Source organism: Monodon monoceros, unplaced genomic scaffold, assembly GCF_005190385.1.
Source record: "Monodon monoceros isolate NGI ecotype Baffin Bay Population unplaced genomic scaffold, NGI_Narwhal_1 Super_Scaffold_22, whole genome shotgun sequence".
Taxonomy (NCBI): Eukaryota; Metazoa; Chordata; class Mammalia; order Artiodactyla; family Monodontidae; genus Monodon; species Monodon monoceros.
Window position 1 is genome coordinate 90,140,144 of NW_021703779.1, and position 23,336 is coordinate 90,163,479.

Here is a 23,336-nt window from a genome sequence, read left to right on the forward strand (position 1 = left end):
TTGAAGAGGGATAGCATCACTCATCTAATATTAAGAGTAAACAACTGTGAATGTCTTTCAAATCCTCCAAATGAGATAGCATAAATGCTGTCTTTTTCAGAGGACAAAAAAAAGTAGATAAGCACTGGGAAAGTGTCAGCATGACAAATTTAAGAATTCTCCTTCAGCTAATATCTTAGCTGGTCTTTAACAACGGCTGCGGGGGAGAGGGGTCTCAAGATTCCAGTACCTAACATAAATGTAGCCTTAAAATTACTTGCAAGAATAGGTTATTTCTGATCTTTTAATTAATATCTGTTCAACAATGCCATGTCTTTTAGACACATGTTAGAACTAGAGTCAGAGGGAACCTTAAAAACGATTTAGTCCAAGGCTCCAAACAGTACACTGAGATCTACCAGTAAACCCACAGTATTACTGCATTGACCTGGAAGTCACTTGCCATTCACACGCCTCTTTTTTTTTTTTTTTAGCCTTTTTTTTTAAACATCTTTATTGGAGTATAATTGCTTTACAATGGCATGTTAGTTTCTGCTTTATAACAAAGTGAATCAGTTATACATATACATATGTCCCCATATCTCTTCCCTCTTGCATCTCTCTCCCTCCCACCCTCCCTATCCCACCCCTCTAGGTGGTCACAAAGCACCGAGCTGATCTCCCTGTGCTATGCGGCTGCTTCCCACTAGCTATCTATTTTATGTTTGGTAGTGTATATATGTCCATGCCGCTCTCTCACTTTGTCCCAGTTTACCCTTCCCCGTCTGCATATCCTCAAGTCCATTCTCTAGTAGGTCTGCGTCTTTATTCCCATCCTGCCCCTAGGTTCTTCATAATCATTTTTTTTTTTTAGATTCCATATATATGTGTTAGCATGCGGTATTTGTTTTTCTCTTTCTGACTTACTTTACTCTGTATCACATGCCTCTTTTATGTCCTGGAAAAAAAATATTAGAACTCCCAATGCAAAGTCAATAGGAGTACTGTAGCCTCCCCTTTCTTTATTTTACTGAGGAAGTTTACAGTAAGCAAGTACTGGTAGTGAGAAGACATAAAGGAATCAAAAAACTTGTGAGAAATGAAAACTAGTTTCTTCCAGTTGGGAAAATCTTCATATGGTCCAACTCTTTCATGTTATAGACAAAAGATAATGCTCCAAATGAAATTATCTGTGCAGTTAATTAAGCAGGGACAAGAATAAATCCAGTATTTCCTTCTATATACTATGTTCTCTTTACTGAATGTGGAACTTAACGTATTCACAGACTACAAGAGTTGAATTGCCAAAAACAATAGGGGAAATGTCTTTATCTAGGATAATAATATTGTATTCAAACATTAAAGATTACTCAAGATAATACTCAAAAGCTGTTTACCTACAGAAATCATCCATAAAATTAAATGGTCTCTGTAATTTTGAGAGGTAATGAAAACTTACCTGATTAGAAGCTGCTACTTTGAGAAGTGTGGGTAGGAAAAAAAGAGGCCATGTAAGTTCTGATATTTGGTTTACTCATAAGGTGATGTAAATCACTAATACTCATTTCAAAAATATATTCTTTCCATAATATGTACCCTTCAGGATGTTCGTGTTCAGTCAGTACAACAGAAATTCAGCTCAGGAATTACAGGCAATTAAGCTTTAGTCACTCAAAAACTTTTAAGTAGTTTATTTTAGTGTTATACTTTTATTTTTCAGAGCTTTGCCTTTATTTATGACTTAGGTAAAACATGAAACACAAGAAATCAGACTGTTTCCAAGCTAAGAACAATGCTTTTTCTTGAAAAACAGATAAACAGATACACAAACCCCACAACTATAAATCATATGCTAAAACCAAGTAAAACACCAGATTATCTGGACATCAAAAATAAACCAATTGCCTGAACCATACCCTTTTTTAAATAACCTAAATCAAGTCCCAAATCCATCCTAACTCTTCCTCCCTTCTCTGAATTTCTATAGCATACTTTCTGTACTTCATAACACACTTCCTTGTATTGTCTATACTGTTTTTTTATACAGACAGGTATTAAGTATATCTCAAAGTAGACAGTAAGTTCTTTTGAGGAGAGAAACTTTACAGTAGCTAACACTATACGTTGAATGTTAACAGGCACCCAGTCAAGACTGGTTGGCATCTATTTTTTGGCAAACATTTCTTTATGATCTGGTTGGAGTGAAAAGGACAATGCGTGCTGCCGGTAAGATATGGAATCTAGCAGAGTAAGCCATGAATTGCACACACAGAGTCAACATCAAATAGGCTGCTGTCTAGACAGAAGAGCTGATATAGTTTTGATTTGCTAATACTAAATGCCAAACTACAGTATCATTCCCAACAGCACAATATTTAAGTGGGGGAAAAATACATGCAGCCTTTATTGCCACCAAAGATTAAATATTAACTGTAAATACTACTCTAACAAACACCATCAAAATTTGTAGGTAATGTATAATCCAAAAACAGCATGCTGAAGATAGGGTCATTCAATCAAAAGCAATCCTGACATTGCATTCCTGCTCCCTGTAATGACGATGCTCGAAAACTTCTATCTCTTCTACATTCCTTTGCAGCATGCCTATAAGGGGAAAAGGCACACATCATTACTCAGAGGACAAAATATCCCAGGAACATAACTTACATTCTCCCTTCAACCTATGATTGACAAAACTTTACATGTCAATTTTTTTTTCCATGCTATGCGCCTTGCAGGATCTTAGTTCCCCGACCAGGGATTGAACCTGTGCCCCCTGCAGTGAAAGTGTGGAGTCTTAACCACTGGATAGCCAGGGGAGTCCCATACATGTCAATTTTAATAGCTTTAAGTATTAGAAAATACAGAGGAAGAGAAAAACATGCCTCTGTCTGGTTGGAAACTATTGCACAAGACTGTTCTTGATTGGCTCTCCCTAGCTTTCAGGGAAGTAACAGTCTACCTGACATTTGTATTTTGTTGAAGAGAAGTGTTAACTGCTTTTTACTCATTACAGCCTAAAGGTGTCATACAGGATGGTCATGAAATTGAATGTGTGGATTTTGGTAGGTCTTTGCTGCCTATAAGCAAATTAGTACACTGAATATTTTCACATTTCAGTTCCTTTCTAATGATTTATTTAACTTGGTGGTCCTTAATTTGCTCAGGGGCAGAACAACACAAAATACCATTAGTTTCACCATATAGAACAGTAACTTTCTGCAGTAAAAATAAGCTGTTGAAGTAAGTGTGATAATCTGAGTTTTTCTGTTAATGTGCACAAATAAATTTGGTCATTTGTTTTAGTATTCATTAATGCTCACTGGTTGATAAGCAATAACTGGTGCCAAAAATTTACGGAAAACTTTACAAGAGAAAAACTAAAAAATGTGGAACAATATACTTTAATTTTCTTCAGCCAATTGGAAAAGAACCAATGTTTTGCAGTTTTTGAAGTATAATACCTCATTCTATCTTATGACATATAGGCATTCCGTAAGATCACACCTTTTAAGAACAAGTGATTTAAATGATGGTTGTCTGCTGAAAGGCTAGGAGAACAGTCTGGGAAAACACAACTCCTTTCTGTTGTAATAACTAACTGCAGGGACCAATTTTTTACCCCTGAATAACATTTTTCAGTGTGACAGAAACACAAATGAGCACTACAACAAACCATTAACTTGAGTCCAAAAGTGTCAACATAAGCACAAACTACTTAATTTGCTGATTGATACATATTAAATGCAAAAGAGTACTTTTATAAGCATTTTTAAAAATCAATGAAATGTTGAAAAACACAAGTCAGCATTATTAAGAGAGGCTTACCATAAATATTTTGTCATGGCTTCAAATTGAATTCTCAAGACTATCTCTGTATTAACATACTTTACATTTTTCAGGAGTTTCATTCCTTAAGGGCAGAAACTGCACCTAGGCACTTAACTGCCCAGAGTTCTGGTCTCATGATATGCGTCAGTGATTGTCCCTGCAGGCCTATTAAATTATACATCATACTAGAAGTAAAATGCTAGTAATAGTCAAAATTTGATGGGAACTATGCCATATACATTTGACATTATTAAAAAAGCAATTGTACTGAACAATATGAAAGTGAAATTAATAAAACAACTCTATTCACAGTAGCATAAAAAAGAATTAAAACACTCAGGAATAAACTTAGCAAATGAACTATAAGACTTGTACACTGGAAACTATAAATCATTGCTAAGAGAAACTAAAGAAGATCTAAAAAAATGAAGAGATATTCCATGTTCATGGATTGAAAGACTCAATACTGTTAAGATGTCAATTCTCCACAAATTGATCTACAAATTCAATGCAATGCCTATGAAAATTCCAGAAGGCTACTTTTGTAGATATAGACAAGCTTTAAAATTTACATAGGAAGACAAAGGACCCAGAATAGCCAAAGCAATCTGAAAAAGAATAATAAATTGCAGGAATTACACCACCCAATTTTAAAACATACTACAAAGCTACAGTAATCGAGACAGCATGGTATTAGCATAGGATAGCCATAGAGATCAATGGAACAGAAATGAAGTCCACAAATAAAACCTTATATTTATGGTCAATTCATTTTTAACAAAGGTGCCAAGACAATACAATGGGAGGAAGCATAGTCTTTTTCAGCCAATAATACAGGGACAACTGCATATCTACATGTAACTGAAGTTGACCCCCTACCTCTAACTATGAACAAAAATCAACTCAAACCTCTGTAATAACCTATATGGGAAAGAATCTGAAAAAGAATAGATATATGTATATGTATAACTAAATCACTTTGCTGTACACCTGAAACTACCACAACATTGTAAATAAAGTATACTCCAATATAAAATAACAATTAAAAAAATCTCTCAAACACTTAAAAATCCTCAAGAAAATTCTAGCAAACCAAATCCAATAACATATAAAAGGAACTAGAAACCAGGACCAAGTAGAATTTATTCCATAAATGTAAGGTTGAATCAATGTTTAAAAATGTGTCAATTAATCCACCATATCAACAAGTTAAAGAAGAAAAGTCATATGATTATATCAATTGATGTAGAAAAAGCATTTGACAAAATCCAGTACTCATTAATAATAAAAATTAATGATAAAAAAAGTCAGGAAAAGAGTGGAATTACCTCAATTTGATAAAAAGCATCTACAAAAAAACCTATACCTAAAATCATACTTCCAGTGAAAGACTAAACTCAGAAGCAAGGCAAAGACGTTTGTTCTCACCACTGTTATTCAACATGGTCCTGAAGTTCTAACCAGTGTAATGTGAGAAAAAGACATAAATAGCATACAGATGGGGAAGGAAAAAACAAAATTGTCCCTTTTTGCAGATGATTTAACTACTTATGTAGAAAATCCCAAGGAATCAAAAACAAAGCAAAACCCCAAAATACCAAACTCCTAGAAGTGAGTTCAGCAGGCATACAAGATCAACATATAAAATTGTGTTTTTATGTACTAAAAATGAACATGTGGAAACCAGAATTTAAAACGCAATATCATTTACAATCACTACAAATAAAATGAAATACTTAGGTATAAGTCTGACAAAACCAAAACATATACATGATGTGGGTGCTGAAAATTACAAAATGCTGATGAAAGAACTCAAAGAAGACCTAAATAAATATTGAGACATACTATGTTCATGGATGAGAAGAATCAACACAGTAAAGATGTCAATTTTCCCCCAAATTGATCTATAAATTTAATGTAATTCCTATCAAATCCCAGCAAATTTTCATGGAGATGCAAAGGAATTAAAATAGCTAAAACAACCTTGATGGAGAAAAATAAAGTGGGAGAAATTACTCTCCAAGATATTAAGGCTTACTATACAGCTACATTCATTAAGAAAGTGTGGTATTGGTGGAGCGAAAGAAATATAGATCTACGGAATAGAGATCCCAGAAAACAATTTGATATCCATAGAGAAAAAAAAACGTTCATCTAAACCTCACATCTTATACAAAAATTAACTCAAAATGGATCACAGCCTTAAATATAAAATATAAAACAATAAAACTTGTAGGAAAAAACAGAGGAGAAAATTGGGGGTATATAGGGCTACACAAAAAGTTCTTAGACTTCACACCAAAAGCATGATCCATAAAAGGAAAAATTGATAAACTGGACTTAATTTTTAAAACTTTTGTCCTGTGAACAACTCTGTTAAGAAGAGACAAGGTACAGAGTAGGAGAAAATATATGCAAACCACATAGCTAGCAAAGGACTAGTATCTAGAATATATAATGAACTCTCAAAACAACAGTAAAAAAAAATCTAATTAGAAAATGGACAAAAGGCAAGAACTGACATTTCATCAAAGAGGATATACTCATGACAAATAAGCACATGAAAAGATGTTCCACATCATTAGCCATTAGGAAAATGCAAATTAAAACTTCAGTGATCTCACTACACATCTAGCAGAATGGTTAAAATGAAAAAAAAAAGTGAAAATACCAAATGTTGAGGATGCAGACAAATTAGATTACTCATACATTGCTGGTGGGTATGTAAAATGGTACAGTCTCTCTGGAAAACAGTGTAACCGTTTTTAAAAATAAAACTAAAGACGCAACTACCCTATGACCTAGCAATTGCACTCTTGGGCATCTATCCAAGAGAAATGAAAACTTATGTTCACACAAGACTCTGTACATAAACATTCATAGAAGCTTTAATCATAAGTAGCCAAAAGCTGGAAACATCTAAGATGTACTACAACAGGTAAATGTGTAAACAGACTGTAGTACATCTAAACCATGGAAAACTACTCAGCAACAAAAAGGATCAAACCACTGATACACATAGCAATTTAGATGAATCTCTGGAGAATTATGCTGAGTGAAAAAAAGCCAACCCCTAAAGGTTACATGCTATATGATGTCATCTTATATAGTATTTTGAAATGACAAAATTTTAGAAAGGGAGAATAGATTAGTGGTTGCCGAGAATTAGGAGGCAGGGAGTAGGGGGGATATGGTGGGAGGGAGGTGGGTGTGGCAATAAAAGGGGAATATGAGGAATTCTTGTAGTAATGGAACTATTCTGTATTTTTACAATGGTTGTGGATATACAAACCTACACATGTGATAAAATTGTATATGACTAAACACACACACACACACACACACACACACACACACACACACAAGTAAAACTGTAGAAATCTGAACAAGACAAATTTTATCAATGTTAATACCTCAGTTGCAATACAGTACTACAGTTTTGTAAGATGCTATCACTGGGGAGAACTAGGTAAATTATAAATAGGAACTCTATATTATTTCTTCAGGACCTGTATTATTCCTTACACTAAATGTGAATCCACAATTACCTCAATAAAAATTTCAATTAGTATAAAAAACTAACCCACACAAATAAGGTTTTGATTCCCAATTTCTTCTAGAAGTGCCTGCTGAGTAGGCACATAATATGACCCCCAATTTATGTGAGGCAAGAGTTTTAACATTTATTCTCACTGCTTAATATGGTTGGCCATCGTTTCAGCTTCCAATATGGGTTTCCTCATTGTCGCATGCCTGCTAAGCCAAAGACAGATTTTAAGGTTTTAGATACTGTAGAATATACTTCAGTATTAGGTTAGGCTGCTGTTTAAAAGCAACCCTGGGGCTTCCCTGGTGGCGCAGTGGTTGAGAGTCCACCTGCTGATGCAGGGGACACGGGTTCGTGCCCGGGTCCGGGAGGATCCCACATGCCGTGGAGTGGCTGGGCCCGTGAGCCATGGCCGCTGAGCCTGCGCATCTGGAGCCTGTGCTCCGCAATGGGAGAGGCCACAGCAGTGAGAGGCCCATGTACCCCCCCCCAAAAAAAAGCAACCCTGAAATCTCAGAAGTTTAACCTAATTAAGGTTTATTTCTCATTCAAAAAGTGGAAGAAGGAGGTAGGAAGGGGGAGAGAGGGGAAGGGAGGGAGGAAGAAAGGAACAGAGGGAAGGAAGGGGAAAAAGAGAGAGAGAGAGAGAGAGAGAGAGAAAACACTGTCCTCCCACTTATCATAGGTACTTTTAAGAAGATTCCCAGGTTATTGAAACTAAAGTAACACTCAGAATAAATATACTTGAATTCTTACTGTTAACTGTGATCTGATGGGAAGAACAGTGTTTCTAGAAACATACGAAGCTCTCCACTCTGCCATGAGAATTCTCATCCTGATCTCACCACTGATACATTAAGGTGGTGTTGGGGGAGACCTTCAAGATGGTGGAAGAGTAAGACGTGGAGATCACCTTCCTCCCCACAAATACATCAAACATACATCTACATGTGGAACAACGCCTACACAACACCTACTGAACATTGGCAGAAGACCGCAGACTTCCCAAAAGGCAAGAAAATTCCCACGTACCTGGCCATGTGGCTGACAGGGTCTTGGTGCTCTGGCCTGGTGTCAGGCCTGAGCCTATGAAAGACCCAGCTCCACCCAACAGCCAGCAAGCTCCAGTGCTTGATGCCCCATGCCAAACAACTAGCAAAGGAGGAACACAGCCCCACCCATTAACAGAGAGGCTGCCTAAAATCATACTAAGTTCACAGATACCCTAAAACACACCACTGGACGCATCCCTGCCCACCAGAAAGACAAGATCCAGCGTCATCCACCAGAACACAGGCACCAGTCCCCTCTACCAGGAAGCCTACACAACCCACTGAACCAACCTTACCCACTGGGGGCAGACACCAAAAGCAACAGGAAATACTAACCTGCACCCTGAGAAAAGGAGACCCCAAACACAGAAAGGTAAGCAAAATGAGAAGACAGAGAAATATGCAGCAGATGAGGGAGCAAGGTAAAAACCCACCAGACCAAACAAATGAAGAGGAAATAGGCAGTCTACCTGAAAAAGAATTCAGAGTAATGACAGTAAAGATGATCCAAAATCTTGTAAAAAGAATGGAGAAAATACAAGAAACATTTAACAAGGACCTAGAATAACTAAAGACCAAACAAACAAGGATGAACAACACAATAAATGAAATTAAAAATTCTCTAGAAGGAATCAATAGCAGAATAACTGAGGCAGAAGAACAGATATGTGACCAGGAAGAAAAAGAATGGAAATGACTACCGCAGAGCAGAATAAAGAAAAAAGAATGAAAAAGAATTGAGGGCACTCTCTGAGACCTCTGGGACAACATTAAATGCACCACCATTCTAATTATAGGGGTCCCAGAAGAAGAAGAGAAACAGAAAGGGTCTGAGAAAGTATTTGAAGAGATTATAGTTGAAAACTTCCTTAATATGGGAAAGGAAATAGTCAGTCAAGTCCAGGAAGTGCAGAGAGTCCCATACAGGATAAATCCAAGGAGAAACACTCCAAGACACATATTATTCAAACCATCAAAAATTAAATACAAAGAAAAAATATTAAAAGCAGGAAGGGAAAAGCAACAAATAACATACAACGGAATCCCCATAAGGTTAACAGCTAAGCAGAAACTCTGCAAGCCAGAAGGGAGTGGCAGGATATATTTAAAGTGAAGAAAGGGAAAAACCCACAAGCAAGATTACTCTACACAGCAAGGATCTCATTCAGATTCAACGGAGAAATTAAAACCTTTACAGACAAGCAAAAGCTAAGAGAATTCAGCACCACCAAACCAGCTTTACAACAAATGCTAAAGGAACTCCTCTAGGCAGGAAACACAAGAGAAGGAAAAGACCTACAGTAACAAACCCAAAACAAGTGGGAAGTGGTAATAGGAACATACATATCGATAATTACCTTAAAAGTAAATGGATTAAATGCTCCAACCAGAAGACACAGACTGGCTGAATGGATATAACAAAACCCATATATATGCTGTCTACAAGAGACCCACTTCAGACTTAGGGACACATACAGACTGAAAGTGAGGGAATGGAAACAGATATTCCATGCAAATGGAAATCAAAAGAAAGCTGGGGTAGCAATTCTCATATCAGACAAAATAGACTTTAAAATAAAGACTATTACAAGAGATAAAGAAGGACACTACATAATGATCAAAGGATCGATCCAAGAAGAAGATAGAACAATTGTAAATATTTATGCACCCAGCATAGGAGCACCTCAACATATAAGGCAAATGCTAAGAGCCTTAAAAGGGGAAATCGACAGTAACACAATCATAGTAGGGGACTTTAACACTCCACTTTCACCAATGGACAGATCAACCAAAATGAAAATAAATAAGGAAACACAAACTTTAAATGATACATTAAACAGGGTGGACTTAACTGATATTTATAGCACATGCCATCCTAAAACAACAGAATATACTTTCTTCTAAAGTGCTCATGGAACATTCTCCAGGATAGAACATATATTGGGTCACAAATCAAGCCTTAGAAAATTTAAGAAAATTGGAATCGTATCAAGTATCATTCTGACCACAATGCTATGAGACTACATATCAATGACAGGAAAAAAATGTAAAAAATACAAATCCATGGAGGCTAAACAATAAGCTACTAAATAGCCAAGAGATCACTGAAGAAATCAAAGAGGAAATCAAAAAATACCTAGAAACAAATGACAATGAAAACATGATGACACACAACCGATGGGATGCAGCAAAAGCAGTTCTAAGAAGGAAGTTTATAGCAATACAATCATACCTCAAGAGACAAGAAACATCTCAAATAAACAACCTAACCTTACATCTAAAGCAATTAGAGAAAGAAGAAAGAAAAAAACCCTAAAGTTAGCAGAAGGAAAGAAACCATAAAGATCAGATCAGAAATAAATGAAAAGGAAATGAAGGAAGCAATAGCAAAGATCAATAAAACTAAAGCTGGTTCTCTGAGAAGATAAACAAAATTGATAAGTCATTAGCCAGACTCATCAAGGAGAAAAGGGAGAAGACTCAAATCAGTAGAATTAGAAATGAAAAAGGAGAAGTAACAGCTAACACTGCAGAAATACAAAGGACCATGAGAGATTACTACAAGCAACTCTATGCCAATAAAATGGACAACCTGGAGGAAATGGACAAACTGTTATAAAAGCACAACCTTCCGAGGCTGAACCAGGAAGAAATAGAAAATATAAAAAGATCAATCACAAGCACTGAAACTGAGACCGTGATTTAAAATATTCCAACAAACAAAAGCCCAGGATCAGATGGCTAAACAGGCAAATTCTATCAAATATTTAGAGAAGAGCTAACACCTATCCTTCTCAAACTCTTCCAAAATATAGCAGAGGAAGGAACACTCCCAAACACATTCGACGAGGCCACCATCACCCTGATACCAAAACAAGACAAAGATGTCACAAAGAAAGAAAACTACAGGCCAATATCACTGATGAACACAGATGCAAAAATCCTCAACAAAATACTAGCAAACAGAATCCAGCAGCACATTGAAAGGATCATACACCATGATCAAGTGGGATTTATCCCAGGAATGCAAGGATTCTTCAATATATGCAAGTGAATCAATGTGATACACCATATTAACAAATTGAAGGGTAAAAACCATGTGATAATCTCTATAGATGCAGAAAAAGCTTTTGACAAAATTCAACACCCATTCATGATAAAAGCTCTCCAGAAAGTAGGCATAGAGGGGACTTACCTCAACATAATAAAGGCCATATATGACAAACCCACAGCCCACATTGTTCTCAGTGGTGAAAAACTGCATTTCCACTAAGATCAGGAACAAGACAAGGTTGCCCACTCTCACCACTCTTATTCAATATAGTTTTGGAAGTTTTAGCCACAACAATCAGAGAAGAAAAAGAAATAAAAGGAATCCAAATTGGAAAAGAAGAAGTAAAACTGTCACTGTTTGCAGATGACATGATACTATATAGAGAGAATCCTAAAGCTGCTACCAGAAAACTACTAGAGCTAATGAATGAATTTGGTAAAGTAGCAGGATACAAAATTAATGCACTGAAATCTCTTGCATTCCTATATACTAATGATGAAAAATCTGAAAGTGAAATCAAGAAAACACTCCCATTTACCATTGCAGCCAGAAGAATAAAATACCTAGGAATAAACTTACCTAAGGAGACAAAAGACCTGGATGCAGAAAACTATAAGACACTGATGAAAGAAATTAAAAATGATACAAACAGATGGAGAGATATACCATGCTCTTGGATTGGAAAAACCAGCATTGTGAAAATGACTATACCACCCAAAGCAATCTACAGATTCAATGCAATCCCTATCAAACTACCAATGGCATTTTTCACAGAACTAGAAGAAAAACGTTTACAATTTGTATGGAAACACAGAAGACCCATAATAGCCAAAGCAATCTTGAGAAAGAAAAATGGAGCTGGAGGGAATCAGACTCCTGGACTTCAGACTATACTACAAAGCTACAGTCATCAAGACAGTATGGTACTGGCACAGAAACAGAAATATATATCAATGGGACAGGATAGAAAGCCCAGAGATAAACCCACGCACCTATGGTCACCTTATTTTTGATAAAGGAAGCAAGAATATACAATGGAGAAAAGACAGCCCCTTCAATAAGTGGTGCTGGGAAAACTGGACAGCTACATGGAAAAGAATGAATTTAGAACACTCCCTAGCACCATACACAAAAATAAACTCAAAATGGATTAAAGACCTAAATGTAAGGCCAGGCACTATGAAACTCTTAGAGAAAAACTTAAGACAGAACACTCTATCACATAAATCACAGCAAGATCCTTTTTGACCCACCTCCTAGAGAAATGTAAATAAAAACAAAAACAAATGGGACCTAATGAAACTTCAATGCTTTTGCACAGCAAAGGAAACCATAAACAAGACGAAAAGACAACCCTCAGAATGGGAGAAAATAGTTGCAAATGAAGCCACTGACAAAGGATTAATCTCCAAAATATACAAGCAGCTCATGCAGCTCAATATCAAAAAAACAGACAACCCAACGCCAAAATGGGCAGAAGATCTAAACAGACATTTCTCCAAAGAAGATACACAGATTGCTAACAAACACATGAAAGGATGCTCAACATTAGTAATCATTAGAGAAACGCAAATCAAAACTACAATGATAAAAAAAAAAAAAAACCACAATGAGGTATCACTCACACCAGTCAGAATGGCCATCATCAAAAAAATCTACAAACAATAAATGCTGGAGAGGGTGTGGAGAAAAGGGAACCCTCTTGCACTGTTGGTGGGAATGTAAAGTGATACAGCCACTACGGAGAACGGTATAGAGGTTCCTTAACATACGACCCAGCAATCCCACTACTGGGCATATACCTTGAGAAAACCATAATTCAAAAAGAGTCACGTACCACAGCGTTCACTGCAGCACCATTTACAATAGCCAGGACATGGAAGCAACCTAAGTGTCCATCGACAGATGAATGGTAAAGAAGATGTGGCACATATATACAATGGAATATTACTCAGCCATAAAAAGAAATGAAATTGAGTTATTTGTAGTGAGGTGGATGGACCTAGAGTCTGTCATACAGAGTGAACTAAGTCAGAAAGAGAAAAACAAATACCGTATGCCAACACATATATATGGAATCTAAAAACAAAATGGTTCTGATGAACCTAGGGGCAGGACAGGAATAAAGACCCAGACGTAGAGAATGGGCTTGAGGACACGGGGAGGGGGAAGGGTAAGCTGGGACAAAGTGAGAGAGTGGCATGGACATATATACGCTGCCAAATGTAAAATAGGTAGCTAGTGGGAAGCAGCTGCACAGCACAGGGAGATCAGCTCGGTGCTTTGTGGCCACCTAGAGGAGTGGGTTGGGAAGGGTCGGAGGGAGATGCAAAAGGGAGAAGATATGGGGATATATGTATACATATAGCTGATTCACTTTGTTATACAGCAGAAACTAACACAACTTTGTAAAGCAATTTTACTCCAATAAAGATGTTTTAAAAAAAAAAGTTGGTGATGACAAGACACTCTTCTTGTATATAGCACTACCCTTCACACAAAATTAATAAAAAATACATTTAAAGGAAAGGAATAAAAATAAAAGATGGTGAAGGTATCGTGAGTTCTTGGAGGCACGGGCAGGAGGGGGACAAGATAGTACAATTATTGCATTTGAAGTCGTTCTCAGGCAGTCATCCTGTTGAAATGTTACTTACTGTTCAAGTCTCATTTCAAATTCTAGCTCTTCTAGGGAACCAACTAAAGATAGGTTTCTCTTTCTTTACTGCTCCCTGCACATGCACTTTGAACCTTTTCGAGGCAGAGGTGCATGCCACTGATGTTTACACCTCCTACGCTGATTAACACAGCACCTTGGCACATAGTAGGTGCTTTGTATTGAGAGTCACTACTCTCTGGTTTTGACTTGTATCTAAAATAAGACTTTCCATTATACGGCACTTGAGTTTTCAAAATGTCTATGCATATTACCTTATTTGATTCCCACAATATCCTAGGATGAAGAGAATAACTAAAAACTCAAGAAGGTTCAGTGGCTTTCCAAAGGCCAAAAGTAATGAAAATTGACACTAGGACTCATATCTTCAGACTCCCATCTAAGAGCGCTTTTTCTGTTACAGTGCATCTGTTTGTCAAATGCTGGGAAATTTTTAAATAAAAAGTACTATCTGGCACCACATCATAACACTGTTTGTTGTCCCTTCAAACACTGAAGTGCTCAAAATAAGACAGGCCTATCTGAATCCCAACTGGGGAGATTTCATTGGTGAAATACTATCAGGCCACTTTATCTATGAGGTAGCCATAGAGCGTGGGCCCCAAAACTGCGTTATAGCAAGGCTTCAGTATATTTATAGTTTTTAGTCACTAACAGGAAGAAAATTGCTTTGGAGAAAAATCTGTATACCTCACAAACAATATAAATTCTGCTATTTGGGAGTGATTTAAATCATGTTACATATAATTCATCTGGGGAGACTCTCCAGCTTGAGGAAATTCACTTGGGCACAAAATGTACATAAGGAGGATTAGTGAGAAATCTAATTTTGCAGATGTATTGAGTGTATTTCAAATCTGGATTTACATATAGAAAGGAAGTTTGGGAAGAGGAGCTCTGAGAATGTTAACCATCACGCACTCTTTCCTAACAGAAGCTGAAGTCTTGATCATTTTTAATCTCAGTATCCTAATCTAACCTACAAGAAATTCTTTAGAATTAAGGAACAATGGTGTGACAATAAATCTATTTTGTCTTTAAAGAGGAGCAGAGATGAGCAGGTAGCTCATTAAACAATGGAAAGAAATAAAATACCTTTCAGTTAACTGCAATGGGAAGAAGCAAGTAAGTACCTGTCTCTGTTGAGCTTAACAGACCTTTAAAGTGAGTCTTTGTGTTGTTACCACATCTCTGACAGATCAAGAGCATTTGCCTCTCAAGTATCTAAAGTGGAACATTATACTCCAGAACATAAGAGATGACCTCATCGATCAACCAATGTCACCAAGATTTCCCAAAGAACTTCAGAAAAAGAAGAGGTAAAAGAAACCAGCTCAATCAGTAAATCAGATTCTATTCTAGAAGATGAACTAGGAAGAAGACACTTTGATTGGAATCCAAAGGCATCTTTTGGCATGTCGGCATTAGATACTCTTCAGATATGAGAGGGCTGAAAGTAATTAATAAAAAAATTTTTAAAGCATTTCTTATCTGGACCAAAGCTTCTTAAAAAATACAGCATGGTAACTATAGTTAATAATACTGTATTGCATACTTGAAGGTTGCTAAGAGAGTAGATCTTAAAAGTTCTCACTGCAAGAAAAATAATTTTTTTTTCTATCTATGTAAGGTGATGGATGTTGGCTAGACTTATTGTGGTGATGGTTTGGCAATGTATACAAATATTGAATCATGCTGTGCACCTGAAACTAATATAATGCTATATGTCAAATATACCTCAATTTTTTAAAAAAAGATAACAACATGCCCGGCCCTGAAAAATCTAATTTAAAATAATCCCGCAAACAATAAATATTAACATTGGGTGAAAATGAAGTATGATTATGACATATCACAAAAAGCTGCTTCTCTAAAATGATCCTGAAGGCGTTTTATGCAAGGTAGTAGAGTCACGCTAGACGACTAAGTATGTTTTATGCCAAAAGTAAATAAGGTGTTCACAGACCACTGCTAATAGAACTATATTGTAGAAATACCACAAAATTCCTTATGGCATTTTTAGTTGCTCTGAAGATTCTTCTCCTTCTGCCATAAATAGCAGTCTAAATGTTGTGAGCAGCTATTAAATAATTATGGGGCTCTAACCCATAGGAGACTGCAATGATTATGGATGAAATACATTTTAGTCATGAAGCTTTGGGACACTTCATGAAAGAAACAAATGTCATGAAAATACTCAAGGAACTTTCAAATAAAGACTTGCATAAGATTTTCCACTGCCCACCCCTTTATTATGGTGTTTGATAAATATTAACAGACATGACAAGGTTTGGTATATGAAGAAACAAAAAACGCCTACCCTTCAGTCCTACCTCCCTCCTCTAAAAGAAGTAGCTCCATATATTTAAAATGAATAACAAATTGGCTCAGATTGACTGCCAACTCTGTCATAAGTGGTCCCAGCAGAGCTGGAGTTGCTGCAGTTTCAATGACTGCCAACTGAGAAGACAGATGTGTGACTGCAGCATTGCCATCGAGCCAACCTCGAAATAATGCCGTAAATTTGTATAAAGAGAAAGACAAGAGAGGGAACTAGTATTTGACTATAGTTACTATTAACTCTCAATTAGCTATATTAATCATGAGGAAAAGAAGCAAAGAAAATGTTAAAAAATGGATAAGTATCAAATTTTAAAACTGGTCAATAGCAGTACATGTTCAGACACTCCCTTAATTCAATACCCTTAAACTTATCTCTTCCTAGTTTGGTTCCATCAGTCAGTTCTATATGGGTTAGAGGAAGAAAGGGGCCTGGTTCTCTGCTTACTCATAGATATTGAAAAGTTGATTGGACAGTGTAATATTTTAACATATAAACTGTAGTGTATGATTTTCAAATCACTTTTAAAGATAAGCTGATTTTTAAGTTAAGTACATAGCATAACAGTTATGTTTTATAGCAGAAAAAAATTTGTACTGTCATTAAAGATATCAAATCATAAAAATATTTCTCAGAAACCTTCCAAGATAGAGATTTTGGCTTTAAAGCCATTTTTATTTAAAACAAACCTTACTGTTAGAGATTTCTCCTTAATTAAAAAAATTACATTACTTCTATTGTTAAAATAACACATGTATTAGTTTTTTTATAACTATTATTTGGATGTGAATAAAGAGACTCATTAAGAAGTTTAACCTTAAAACTTCTCAGTCTACAGACCGTTTCAGCAGACATGACCCCTTAATTATTAAAAAGTAAAATAAACCAACAACAAAAAAACCCTTCTCTTAGCATGATTAAATCCTGCCACTCTCCATTCCTTGATCATGTCTTTTCCTCGTATGAAAAGGAAAGGTTCCTTGTGGGAACAGCAAAAAAGGAGCCCATGGTATCAAGAATCACCAGGCTTTTTTCCATTATCATGGCTTCCCCGTCTAATTTGGGAACCTGTATGAGCTCTCATTGCCCCTCCAGCTCAACTCAAATTTTAGCAGAAAAGTAACTCCAAGTAATCATTACTCTCCATTGTCTTACCCTTTTTACCCTGTGTTGACTGAAACTTTACTCAGACACCTAGAACTTACATCCTACTCAAGTACTACCATTATCATACTTTGAAAACCCATGTCCTCTACTGTTTTAAGAGCATACCAGTAGAAAGAATACTGTTCTGATAATTAGGAAATTTAGATTCTGGTCCTAGCTCTGCCACTAATTAACTGTGTGTTCTTGGGGAAGTCATTTAACTTCTCTGAACCACAGTTTCTTCATTTACATAATAAAATAAGTTCTTTGTAGCATTAACAACCTTAATTTTATTAGTAGGAAAACACTGGCTGAGAGCCTTGAGATTTCATTTATGACAAAGAGGATCTCAGCCAAGAGAAAAAAAATCACTATAATCTTTCTTTACCTAATTACATTTTGACACCCCCCCCAACTCTATCCAAGAAGCATTGCTCATTGTAGGAAAATATGCAACAGAGAGGAATACAACTGAGTCAAACTTTGTATGATCTCATTCCTCAGTGTTTTCTAGCCACTGACATTCTCCCACATCTCAGCTGTTCTTAACAACTTCTCTAGGTAAGTGGTTTTCAATGATAATCTATGCGGAACTGCTTTCTCTAGACTCATTTAATAGCTACCTTTTGAACCATATGACCATCCTTGTCCTTCTCCCTAACCCGCCCCTCCTATATACAGTAAACTCTGACAACCAGTTCTGCTGCTGTCATTTACTGAGCACCAACCATGAGCCAGGCACTGCTCAAGGAAAGTTCAATTTTGCTTCCTTTAATCCTCACAAAAGCCCTAAAAGGTAAATATTAGCCCTCATTTTTAAAATAAGGATACAGACTCAGAGAGATTAAGTAACAGTTGAGCTCACACAACTATTAAATAGTAATACCTTGACTTGAATCCATATCTGTCTGACTCAGAAACCTCTCCCTCTCAGGTAATTAATACTAAAGCAATATAGAATTTAACTTCCCTCTGATGATTCAAAACACAGTTTAGAAAGCAATAGAACACAGGAAAGAAAGAAGTAAAGATGGATGATGATGATATAGGTATGTTTGGAAGGGAAAGAAGCAAAAGAAGTTCATGGTTGATGACCTCTATTAATGTAGAGAATGAGGAATCTATAAAGCCAAACAAGATTTGTATTATTTTCATACTACATCTTTAAAAGTAGTAACTCTGATTGGCTAACTAGCCCCCATTTGTCTCAATTACTGAGGTCTCAATATATTCCATATTTAGGCAAAAGCCTATAAAAATCATTTTCCACCAATTTTTATTTTAAATCTATTAAAAAGTTGAGAGAATAGTAAAAGTCACAAACTTATATACCCTTTTCCTGGATTAACCCACTGTTACCATTTTGCCACAAATCGCTCCATCTTTTTCTCTCCACAAATGATTTTGGTTGAACCACTTGAAACAGAACTAGAGATATGACACTTCTCTAAATAACGTAGCATGCAGCTTCTAAGAATAAAAATATTTCCCTACATAACCACAGTAAGACATATAAGAAAATAAAAAATTCCTTAATATTTAATGTGTAGTCCAAATTCAATTTCCCCAATTGTTCTAAAGTCTTCTTGGCTTTAATCCAGTATCTAATCAAACTTAATATGGTAGACTTGATTGTTATATTTCTTTTAATCTACAAAATCCTCTCAGTTTTTTCATTTTGAATTTTTTGGTTTCCCATGACTGATTTTTCAAGAGTCCAAGCCAATTATCTTTCAGAATGTCTCACGCATAGACTGATTATTTTCTTGTGACTTGATTCAGTTAAACATTTTTGGTAAGAACACTACATTTTCTTCCAGAATGTCTCACACATAGAATGTCAGATTATTTTCTTATTATTAGACTCAGGTTAAACATTTTTAAAAAGAATACTACATATGGAATATTGTGCACTTCTCATGTCAGATCAAGAGGCAAACAATGTCATTATCCCACTATTGGTGATATTAGATTTGATCACTTGATTGAAGTGGTACTTGTCAGCACTGTTGCAAAGGTACATTTGCTCCTTTGTAATTTTTAAGTAATGTGTAGAGTAATATTTTTGAGACTATGCAAATATCCTGTTCCCCAACAATTTTAAATTCAATGGTTTTAGCATCCCTTGATGACCCTTGCCTGAATCATTCAGTCATTGAGCTGGGGCTACAACATGGTGGCTTTCTCATTAAATTGTACAATTAAAATGAGTGTATATAAATTAAATTAAAATGAGGTATATAAATTATACCTAAATAAAATTTTAAAAATAATTCAGTAACTTGCAATTTATATTTGGTTCATTTCCTGCTAGTATATTTTTTCTGCCAAGAAATGACTGACAGTTGAAACATTTTATAAATGAGGCCGAGTACTCAAGATCAGGGAAAGCTTAATAAATGTATTCTGTTGAAAGTGTTTTTAATGGTGGTTCTCTAATCCTATCATTCCTTCTATAATTATTAGCTGCCATGGGTCTATAAAGACTTTTCCCTGTACCTTCCATTTCTCTCTCTCTCTCTCTCTCTCTCTCTCTCTCTCTTTTTGGACTATCACTGTGGACTCATGAGTTTTTCTCCCTCCATGTGTTATAATCCATCACTGTCATTATTCTTTTTGATGTTGAAACCTGATTTGGCCAGCAGAAGCCCATAAAAGCACAATCTTGTATCCTGATATAATCTCATAAGTCGTTGAACAATCTTTGTTTTCTGGCATGAAAAGTGCCAAACTCACCCTGTACTTTCCCTGCCTGAGACCTGAGATCAGATATTTCTCCAAGGTTCCTTTTAATCGTAATGGTATTTAGAAACCAAGATCTAGGTGTTAGATGTGCTCACTGCTATCAGGATGTGTCATTGCTTCTTGGCCCCTTCCATGTACAGAAAAAGGAAATAGGAATTCATACTGATGTTTGCAATTCAAATTTATAATAAAAATATGAAAGGAAGAAAAATATATCTCTTATCTTTCAATGAAAATCTTGGTTTCTATTATCAATATACTCGTGCATTTGCTTTCTACTATAATATATATAATGGTAGTAATATTATACCACATGCATATATAATACATAGTATAATTCTGAAACTAACGATAAACTTACTAAGATAGCTTAAGATTTCTTTGCAGTTCTTTTTATCATTAAGATTATATCCTACCAAGGATGCATCATCAAGAACACTATGTACAAAAGTTATCTGAGCTGCACGTTTATGTTATAGATTAGTTACACAGGTTTATTTGTTTTCATTTTGTATTCAATTTTAGCATTTGTCTTTCTTCCCATTATTTTTGGCTTAATTTAAATTTTTGAATATTTAAGCTTTTATATGGTCCAGAAGTCAAAATTGTATAAATAACAGAAGTACTGTTTCTATCCCTATCTCCTCCACCTCATTCCTAAACATCCCCTATTTTCATCAGTTTCTAGTTTATCCTTCCTGTGTTTCATTTTATAAAAATAAGCAATTACGGTTCTTCAGAATTAATATAGACATACCATGTGTTAAATAATACCCCTACAACTGAGCTCTTATTTGAGTGTGGTCATGGTGCACAAAACCTGACTTGTATCACATTTTCTACTTACAGATAACTTGGGGTACAAATAAACTCCCACCTGAAGTCTGATGAATCCATTGTAGAAAGTCCATATGAGCATTCAGAATTTTGCAGATCTGCTGGAGCTAAAAACACACACAGGATTTTTAGATTATGATTTTTCTGATATGGTAAATTAAAAAAACATAAAAAATTGAAATTAGGAAGTTATTTTCATTTCTTCTGGTAAGAAATTGACTGAGAATGTGCTAAATATTAATTGCATGGTTTTTTTTTGCTATTTTATATTTGTAATGTTCATTACATCTATATATTAGTTCAATCTATTTTGTAACTGTCAAGAATTCAACTTCTATAATTCAATAAAACACTGACTTCTATAGTACAAAAATAAGTAAAGAACATTAAGAGACATTTGACAGGACAAGAAATTCATATAATATTTTTTAAAATATTACCTTTTTAAAAAAGGTAATCAACTTTTTTATTGAGGTATAACTGACATATGTAACATTATATTAGTTTCAGGTGTATACAGTAATGATTTGATATTCATATGTATTGTGAAATGATCACCACATTAAGTCTAGTTAACATCCACCATACAGTTACAAAAAAAATTTTTTTTGTGATGAGGACTTTTCCAATCTATTCTTTTATCAATTTTCAAATATATAATACAGTATTATTATTAACTATAGCCACCATGACTTATTTATTTTATAACTAGAAGTTTGTACTTTTTGACCCCCTTCAGCCATTTTGCCCACCACCTACCTCCAGCCGCTGGCAACCACCAATCTGTTCTGTGTATCTATGAGCTTGGTTTAGTTTTAGTTTTTGTTCTCAAATTCCATATGCAAGTGAGATCATATGGTATTTGTCTTTCTCTATCTGACTTATTTTACTTTGCATAATGCCCTCAAGGTCCATCCATGTTGTCACAAGTGGCAAGATTTCCAAATAGCAATTTTTAATAAATGGTAATACTCAGTTGTCAAGTGTGTGTGGAAAATAGGTACATTCATATACAGCCTATGGTAATATAAATTGACCCAGCCCTTCAAAATGTAAATTTTTGCAATATATACCAAAGTCTTAAAACATTCGTACCTTTTAACTCAGTATATTCTACTTCTAGAAATCTATCCAGAGGAAATAATGAAACCTAAACACACAACTGGTCATTACAGGTTAATTTCACAGTGGTAAAAATTTGAAACAATATCTCCATCAATAAAAAATGATGAAATATATTATGGTAAAGTCATCTCTAATGAAATGTTATAGAGTCATTAAAACCATATTTTCAAAGAATGGTTAAAATTTTGGGAAAATACTATGAAAGAATATTAAATGAAGACAGAATCCAAAACTTTATATAGGTATGTTTCCGAAGCTATTTAAAAGAAAATAAGTATTTTTACCAGCATAGCAAAAATACTTGGAAGAAATACACTAATATATTAGCATAGTACTGGTAACACAGGTGTTTTACTTTTCTTTACAGATTTCCATATTTCCCGAGCTTAATACATGGGATAAGCATATGCATTAACTTTGTAACAAAAATACTAATCCTTTTAAAAATGTTAGAACACTTTTGACAAATACTCTGGCAAAGTCCAGGACAATACTGAAAACAAGAAGAAATGAAAATGTTACCACACTTAAACAGTATGTAATAAAAACAGCAAATTTAGTGTATCTTAATATAACAAACAGAAAAATAATTTGTAGTAGGAACAATGAATTTTTATAAAAATATGAGGCTGAATATCATATACCATAATATGAACTTGCTTAATAAAAATTTTAGAAATTAGGTGGTCTTTCCTATCTCCCCTCAAAAATGGTGAAAATAAACAGGTAAGTCTCATCATCGTGAATACTGTTGAACATACTTGGTATTTTTCTACCCTGGTGTATGGTCCACAATAACAAAGCTCTGTTGATCTGGTTACATTTAATTATCTACAAGAATATTATTGTTCAACACATGTTTTCTCTGCTTCCTGTCCAATGATTTATGCTATCTGAGAAAAGAGATGAATTGTTGCTGATCTCTTGCTTTTTTTGTCCTGCTATCAAGAAGCAATTATCCTTTAATTCACTCATCTTAAACATCTCAATCACCCTTGCCA

At 35.2% G+C, this 23,336-nt stretch overlaps 1 protein-coding gene across 1 annotated transcript in view; it reads right to left on the minus strand.

The window, feature by feature from the left end:
* Positions 1-2,491: 2,491 nt before the first annotated feature.
* NUP62CL (nucleoporin 62 C-terminal like) overlaps positions 2,492-23,336 on the minus strand; it is a 50,491-nt gene continuing 29,646 nt past the window's right edge. Inside the window, exons 9-10 of the mRNA XM_029240213.1 lie at positions 21,221-21,317; positions 2,492-2,583 (exon numbers count right to left, since the gene is read on the minus strand). Of these exons, the coding sequence (XP_029096046.1) occupies positions 2,492-2,583; positions 21,221-21,317 (189 nt within the window). The remainder of the gene's footprint in view (positions 2,584-21,220; positions 21,318-23,336) is intronic.